Source organism: Leptosomus discolor, chromosome 11, assembly GCF_034619465.1.
Source record: "Leptosomus discolor isolate bLepDis1 chromosome 11, bLepDis1.hap2, whole genome shotgun sequence".
NCBI lineage: Eukaryota > Metazoa > Chordata > Aves > Leptosomiformes > Leptosomidae > Leptosomus > Leptosomus discolor.
In genome coordinates, this window is record NC_141401.1 from 8,902,468 (window position 1) to 8,910,859 (window position 8,392).

General features: G+C 57.6%; 1 protein-coding gene across 1 annotated transcript; it reads left to right on the top strand.

The window, feature by feature from the left end:
* The first annotated feature begins 4,954 nt into the window (after window positions 1–4,954).
* Window positions 4,955–7,307, top strand: AEN (apoptosis enhancing nuclease). Its single transcript, XM_009953997.2, has 3 exons — window positions 4,955–5,629; window positions 5,927–6,127; window positions 6,494–7,307. The coding sequence occupies exons 1-3, from the start codon at window positions 4,955–4,957 to the stop codon at window positions 6,695–6,697; spliced, it is 1,080 nt and encodes a 359-aa protein (XP_009952299.2). The 3' UTR covers window positions 6,698–7,307.
* Window positions 7,308–8,392: the final 1,085 nt, after the last annotated feature.

The window sequence follows — 8,392 nt, forward strand, 5'->3', positions numbered from 1 at the left end:
CTGTAATTGTGTACTGCTCTCCTGGGTCCGAGCCAGAAAATGGGGAGTGAGGGGGGGGCTGGATGGCAGCGTCACCTGCCCGAACCTCCCGCTACAGGAGCATCCCTCATTATCACCAGCAGCAACCCCAGAGCACCAGCACCCACCAGGACATGGTTGAGGAGGAGGTCTGTCCATGTTGGAGGGATGCAGGCAATTCCCAGGCAGCTGTGGAGGAGGTGTCAGAGGAAGAGGGAGGCTGTTGGTGCTCCAAGGGAAACGAAAAGGTTTTCTGCCTCCCAAGCAGGACTTTTTTTCAGACTGAGTAGTCGTGAAAGCCGGGCAGGTGCTGTCGCACCCAGTCCATCCCCGTCCTTAGCCAGAAGGGGTACAGTCTTCTGGAGGTTTTGCACAAGTGGGCTCAGGATGCAGGATGGGGAACTCAAAGATGAGCTACAGATGAAGAATTGGGGCCGTAAAGCAGGAATGAGTAAAGCACTCATTGATCAAGACCCTACGGATGCTCCTCACTTCTTTGCAAAGGTCCTCGCTGATGGGAGCTGAGAAACCCTTGACTTCTGTGGCCAGCGTTAACATCCACACACTTCTTGTCTTCCTGCCCTTCAGGTTTAAAGAGGTTGAGCACAAGCCTGAAACACATGCCCAGTCCCAGCCCAGCTCCGTTGAGCTGAGAAGTCAAGGACTGCCCAAGCATTGGAGTACAAACTGCTTTGCCCTCTTCAGAGGGGACTGAGGCATGGCAAAAGAGGGGTCCCAGGGGGACCCCTGTGCTGGACTTCTGCTACGGAGTGAGAGGGCTGCAGCACTTCAAGACCCATCATGGCAAAGGCCAGGGAGTACCATGGTGCCTATCTGCTCTGATGTCCTCATGCTGGTGACCTCAGACCGGGAGCTGGTGACATCGGCAGCCAGGTGGCACCAGCTGCCCAAGTCAGTCCCTTGCACCAAAGGATGGTGGTGGTGTTTCCAGGTGCTCTCTTCCTGATGAGACTTTCTTTTTCTAAAGGAAACCAGGTCCAGCAAGGGACTGGTCACTCCCTTGACCTGCTTCTGTAGCTGCCCAGCTTCTGTTTGTTCTAAATGGTGGGGGAGACAGCCCTGCCGCAAGACTATTTAGAGCGATGGGAGCAGCTCAAGGGACCCCTCATGGGGTGCCCCAACCTATGGGTGAGTGATGGAGAGGCACCACGCAGCCAGCAAAGCCCAGGAAGGTGATGCAGTCCCTCATCACCCACGGAGGCAAAGCTGGGTCCCTGCTGCCTTCTCCAAGGTACCTTATCCCTGAGCTTGTCATTCCCACCAGCCATCCCCCACAGCAGACAGGAGGCAGAAAGGTCCAGGGTGGGAAGGGGTGCAACCAGCCCTGCAAAGGTGGGCATGAGCTCCAGCATTGCAGTAACAGGAGACAAAATGAGCCAGGTCCAGGCTGGGACTTGGAAATGAGGCAGTTTAGAGTCACAGCAGGAACGTGCTGGTGCTGTCGGGGACTGCTGGCCGCTGGCGGGCTCCCGGGCGGGCGGGAGGCTTTGTTTGCCTGCGGCACTGCTCTCAGGGAGTTTACCTGGAATTACTGATCCACATTCATAAACATGATCACATTAATTGGCTGCTGTGGCCGCAGCCGCCGTCTCCTCCCAGCACTGGGACTTCATCTCCCTTCCCATCCCAAATGTCAAGATGTCTCTGTTCCTCCATCTGCTCGGCACCACAGCCAAGGAGAGAGAATTGTCTGGAGAAGGGAAAGAGATAGAGGACAGGTGAGTCCACGAGCCTGGAGGCAGCGACAGACACCCACTACCACCACCTCTGCTGTGTAAAGAAGCACTTTGAAAATAAACTGCCGGCAAAGGGACCATGAGCTCTGCAGGAAGCCCTGCAGCCCCAAGCAGCAATGACTTGGGGACAGGCACCTCAGCTGGAGGCTGGCTTTTATTGCAGGAGCAATAACCAGGTGGCAGGAGAGGGACCAGCTCCCAGCCGAGGACAGAGCCACCCAGGCTGTTCAGCCTGAGATCAGGCTGGTGCTCATCTCGCTTGGAGCTAGGCCAATCACTTCTAGTAAATTATTCATCTGACAAATTTAGCCTGTTATTCTAGTCATGCTCTACCCAGAGTTTTACAGATTTCATTATTATTTCAAATTGTGCAAACACCACAGAAACCTCTCCCAGGCTCTGGCGTGCTCTGCCTTCATCTCAGCTCTCGGCTCATCTGCCACATCTGAAACAGGATTTCTACCATCTGCTGCCAAACCCTCCATCCCCAGTGAGGCCACAGGACCCAGTGGAGATGAGTGGTGACCCTGTTGGGCACAAGGCTTCTCCCAAGGGAGCGGGTGCAAGCTGTACCCTTGGCATGGCCAGGGTCTTCCCTTGGTGCTTGTAACTCGGTGTAGGCTCCAGCCCTGATTCCAGCAGGAATGGCACTGCCTGCATTTGCCCCCACACTTGCTGGGCCTTTTTTATATCTTTTCCCAGGGGGAAACCCTTCTCTGCTGTTTTTTTCCCTGCAGAAGCTGAAGCTGGAGGTGATGTGAGCACCATCTTCTGAAAACCCAAAGATCACCAGGATCAGAGGAGGCCACGGTACACAGATGGACCCATTTAAAGCTGTTTTGACTTTTTTCCACCTCCATCCTTGCATCTGGGATAAGAGTTAAAAATGACACCACTGTTCCCTTGCAGCCTGGGATTTTGTGGCCTTGGGAAACCAGAAAAAGCTTTTACTTTCCTCCCCATGTGCCCATAATTTCTTCTGTTGACCTTTTTTTTGTAAACATGAGGGTATAGTTAAAATTTCATAGTGCCGAGGGGAGCTGTATGCCCCTTGCAAAACATAAAGCCTGGGAAAAGAGGTGTCACCAAACAAAAATGAGGGGAGAAGGATGGGTTTGCTGTGGACAAGACAAGACTGATCAGACCCATGAGTGCAACAGCAATGTGTTCAGGGAATATCACTCAAGAAGTACCGAACAGTCAAGGCACTTGAATCTCCTCTCACACTGCAGGGCACAAGGGAGAAGAGCAGTCGGAGATGCCACCTCCTCGCCCACCCGGAGCTGGTGGAGAAATGCCACGGCCAACACAAGCCCGTTTCTCTTGCGCCGAGGCTCAAGCTTGCTCCTGGTCATCCAGTGACAGTCAGTTCGCACGGTCGCTTAGTGGGAGAGAAATGGGGCGAAGTGGCCCAGGAAGCCCAAATGAACCATCTTTGAGAGCTGTGCTTCACGCTTTCACCAAAAATACCAGAAATGAATAGAAATTTCTACATAGAAACTTGCCAGGGGTCTCTAGTAAGTTATTGTGGGACGCTTGAACTACCCTCATTAGGGGGAATTAATTAGCTGAACTGCAAGGACAGAAGCAATAGATTTAAGGAAGAGGTTTACTAGCCAGAAGAAAAACATAAAAGGAATAGGAAAAAGTAAATTGCAAGGTGATCTAATGTTTTCTTTCTGACCAGGCAGAAGATCATCATCGGTGGCAAAAGGGGGAACAACAGAGAGTGAAAACATTTGTCCTGCATCCCCGAGAGCCCCGTTGGTGGCAGGGAGAGGGGGATGCTCAGTGCGGGGCTCTGCAGGACGAGGATGGGTGTGATGCCTGGCTCCCTCTGGAAGACTAGTGATTTTGTTGTTGTATGGCTCATCCCACCACAACAAGTCACAGTCTGCCCTAGGGCGCACGGCCTCTCCAGCGATGCTAAAGGCACAGGGACAAGCTGGTGGCTGGGGCTGCCTGGGGCTGCCTGTGGCCCTTCTCTTCTTCTGACCACCTCAGCCGTTGCTTTTGTGAGCCTCACGAGCGAAGCGACGAGAGGCTGGTCTGAAACCCCATCTACACCTGTGCCCCGGCTGAAGACACCCCCCACAACCCTGGGGAGCACCACGGGAGAGCCTGGAGGATGCAAACCCATTGCTGCGGTGCCTCAGCCCACCCCGCAAGAGCGGTGCTGCAGCAGCCAGCAGCCCAAGCAGGAGAAGGCATGCCCACAGGGTCAGCACTGCACCCATACTGGTGCCAGGCTGAGCTCCAGGCCATGGGGTTGGATACCCTGGTGTGCATCCTTACCCCAAACCCATCACCCAAGAAGGGTCTCTTCCCACCAGGGCCAGGGGTAGGACAGGCTGGAAGCCCTAAGCAGTGCTGAGGTCTGGCACGCAAGCACCAGATGTGCAGCCCCATGGCAGCACCAGCACCAGCACCAGCACCAGCACCAGCACCAGCACCAGCACCAGCACCAGCCAAAACCACCCTCACCGCGCTATAACCGAGCCGCCTTACAGCGAGGCGGCGGCGACCCCACCCTACCCCGCTGCGTCTGTGGGCACCGCCCCCCTGCATGCAAATCGTCCCTTCCGAGCAGCCAATGGGAGGACAGAGGGGGTGTGGCCACGGCGGGACTTGCCCGGGCATGTGAGCGCGGCGGCTTCCGGGCGGGACACGTGGGAGCCGCGCCGGGTGCGGTGGGTCCGGGGGCAACCGGGAGGGGTTCGGGGGCGAGCAGGGGCCTGGGGGTGGGCAGGGGCTTGGGGGCGGGTATTGGGGTGGGCAGGGGACTGGGGCCGGGAGTGAGGCAGAGGGGGCCCGGGTAATGGGCAGACAGGGCCGCAGGGGGTGTGTCATGGGGTGGGCAGGGGGGGTTGCTGGGGTGGGCAGGGGGCTGCGGATCGGTAAGGGGGTGGGCAGGGCCCTGGGACCGGGAAAGGGGCAGGTGGGGGCTGGGCAATGAGGGGGCAACGGCGTGCGGAGAGGGCGTTACAACGTGTCCGTGTACACCCCCCCCCACCCCCCCCCCACCCCTCCCCTTCCCCTGCCCGTAGCTCCTGCCTGGCCTGCCTGTGCCTGCCCACACCGCGGCGGGGGGCCTGTTGCTGTGGGGTGTGTGGGTCCTTTTTGACGGGGGTATGGGGGCTGCATGACACTCATGCCCCGCTGTGCCCACTCCACCAGGGATGCCGCCTGGCAAAGGGCAGATGACCCCGCTGCTGACTGCCCCGAAGATCTCTGCACCCACCCCGCAGGGCACCCATGGCCCCTCCGCAGGGGACTGCCCTCAGCCCTCGGAGGGTCCCAGCTCGCCGCAGGGTCGCAGCAAGAAGAAGAGCCGTAAGCACCAAAGGTTCATGGAGCGCCGAGCACTGCTGGAGCAGAAGGGGCTGCTGAGCCCCCGCAGGCGCCTGGGCAGCCAGGCCCCCGTGGTGGGGCTGGAGGCATGCAGCACGCTCACCAAGGAGGATGGCACCCCGCCACCGCGCTGCAGGAAGGTTCCCAAGCCCAAAAAGGTCATCTCCCCATCCCTGTCCCCCTCCGCCTCTCCGGACAGCATAGCCAGGCACCACTCCGTGCTGCTGTCGCAGGGGAATGGCAGCTCCAAGGGGGTGCGGATGGCCTCCCCAGTCCTGCGGCCAGGCAAGTACGTGGCCATCGATTGCGAGATGGTGGGCACTGGTCCTCAGGGCAGGCTGAGCGAGCTGGCACGGTGCTCCGTGGTGAACTACGAGGGGGATGTAATTTATGACAAGTACGTCCAGCCCGAGCTCCCTATCGTGGACTACCGGACACGCTGGAGCGGCATCACCAAGCAGCACATGAAGAGCGCGATTCCTTTCAAGGCTGCCCAGGCGGAGGTGAGGAGAAAAAGAGAAATTTTAAAAAAAAAAAATTTAAGAAGCTGTACGTTCTCTGCCAGACACAAATTGGGATATTTGGTGGCCCATGCTGAGCTGGCTTGAGGCAGAGACACAAGCATGGGATGGGGAGCCACTGAAACTGTAGTGGGCTGGTTCGCTTGTTACTGCTCTGTTCTGGGAAAAAACTAAAAACTAGAACTGAAGGAACTGAATTTAACACAAAATGGTTTATCTTATGCTTAATTACTCCTTCTTTTACTGTACCGTCTGTCTAACCCTTTCTGACGCTTCCAGATCCTGAAGATCTTGAAAGACAAGATTGTAGTAGGACACGCCATCCACAATGACTTCCAAGCCCTGAAGTACATCCACCCGAAAGACAGGACCCGAGACACCAGCCAAATTCCCCTGCTGAACCAGAGGGCAGGGCTGCCCAGCAGGGCCAGCGTCTCGCTCAAGAGCTTGGCTAGACACCTGCTCCAGAAAAAGATCCAGGTAAGGACCAGGAGCCTTGAGATGGGGAGCAGTTCCTGGTTTTGCTACAAGCCTGTGTGGTCAGCCTGGTCCCCCCATCTCCATGGGTGCTCTCTGAGATGGAGATGAACCTTGTTTGTCCTGTGCTCCCAACTATGATCAAGCTGAGGGAGTCCAGGACCTCCCAAGCTGACCATGAAGCATTTCAGTAAAGTGGAAACAGGGCCTATGCCCTCCAGAAAGAGATTCCTCCATCTTCTCTACTGCATTGAACCTTTGCTGTCTCCAAAACCCCAGCACATGTGTCCTTCCAAGCAAGCAGGCAACGTGACCTGTGGTATTTTTGTCGCCCCCTTTATCTAACGAGGCTTTTCCCCCTTTGTTCAGGTTGGCCGCAAAGGGCACTCGTCGGTGGAGGATGCTCAGACAGCCATGGAGCTGTACAGACTGGTGGAGGTGCAGTGGGAGACTGAGCTGGCCCGTAGCCTGCCCCTCCGGCCCCCCAGTCCCATCACAGATCCCACTGCAGACAGCAGCCAGTACATGGATGACCAGTACTGGCCCACAGACCTGATGGCAAGCAGCCTGTGAGGGGGGACAGCGTCTCCTCCATGTGTTTCAGGACATCCTGGTGCCTTCAGCTATTAAAAGTGGAGGTGGCTGCTGACCTTCCCAGGGCTTGTGCCCTGTGGGCTCTGCCCAGCACCCAGTCGTGCTGCAGGCAGCAGCGCAGGGGAGTTGGACGCCCCCAGCCCTGCTCTGGGACAGAGAAATGGTGACACTTGGACAGCGGCGATCTCCTGAAAACTGTCTGCAGCCTCTTGCTGTTGCACAGAAATAAACGCTGTGGCTGCGCCCTGTTCATCTGTCACTTGGTGCTGGGGGATGAGCAAGGTCCTGCTGTCAGCCTGGAGGAGCCCCCGTGGGGGTGTGATGGCTGCAGCCGTGGTCTGGGGCTGCCAGGGCACCTCCCATGTCCTCTGGGAAGGGGGTACCCCCGTGGTGGGCAAGTGGCAGCTCTTCCTGGGGGCAGACTGAGGTGTCTTGCTGATGGCCAAAGGCTGCAAACCATCCAGGGCCAGTTAAACAACCAGTTTCCTCCTCACTTTCTTTGCACAGTGAAGCCTGAAAAGAAAGTCTGGGTCTAATCGATGTCCAGCCTGCACAAAAGCATAGGATGCACTTCGTTTTCAATAGACGATTCACATAATTGTCCAATTCTGAAATAAAAATTGTTCTTGCTAAACCATTGTGTATGTACATGTACTGTGTGATCTGATGTGGCAGCTCTCCAGGAGGGAGAGGGCAGGGATGAGGTTGGCAAATGGCTCCCTGTGTGCTGTGCCATGCCCCAGGGCTTAAAACCCACCTGCAACTAGAAAAGGTGCTTTGAGTGGTCTGATGGTGGCTGGAATAAGCAGTTCCTTGGGGTATGGGCTTGTCCCCTCTGCTCTAGGGACATCCCTGTGAAGGCAGGAGGAGCAGGGGATGGGCTCAGCCAGAGCCCTGGGGTCCAGTGCGAGAGAAAACATCCCGCTCTGTCACCCTCCAGCAGCTGGGCTGTCCCAGCTTGGGGAGCTCCCTTGGGGAGCTCCGTGTGTTAGTGGGATTTGCCCACCCCACAAGTCAGCATCCCTGTGTACAGGTCTGGGAGCAGGAGCTGTGCCTGCTCTGCGGGGTGGGAGCGATGCTGAGCTGCGGCGTGGGCTGCTGTGCCGGTGTGGGGACGGGGCGATGCTCCCCTGCCATGAGGCTGCTGCTTCACGGGAGGTGCGCTGCGCAGATGCACCCCAGCTGGGTGGGCGAGCACCCGAGGGGGGGTTTGGGGCTGGTACGGGGTTCGCATGCTTCCCCGAGCAACTGAACAGCCGTGGTTATAGAAATTTGGCATTTTTTTTCTGGGTACCTCAAGGCTGACCCCTTTAGCACAGGGGTCCTGCTGCCAGGGCTGTGAGACAGGAGGGGGCTGGAGGGCTGCCAGCACCCCTGGGGCTTTCTGGAGCCCGGCCGCAGCACGGTGCGGGTACCAGCCAGGGCTGAAAGGAGTCCATGTCCCCCGTGGCCAGGCTAGACGGGCCTCAGGCTTTTCCTGGCAGCCAGGGAAGGCGAAGGCGAGGGCGAGCTCCGGCCCAGGCTTGGGAAGCGGCCAAGGAGCCGGGTGACGCAGGCACACCTGACGCACACATCGGTGCCATTACAAGACGCATCTTGCCTTTCCTATCTTAACTCCTCCCTGCCTGGCAGAGGAAGCCAGGGACAGCTCAGAAACGCTTCGAATACACGTCG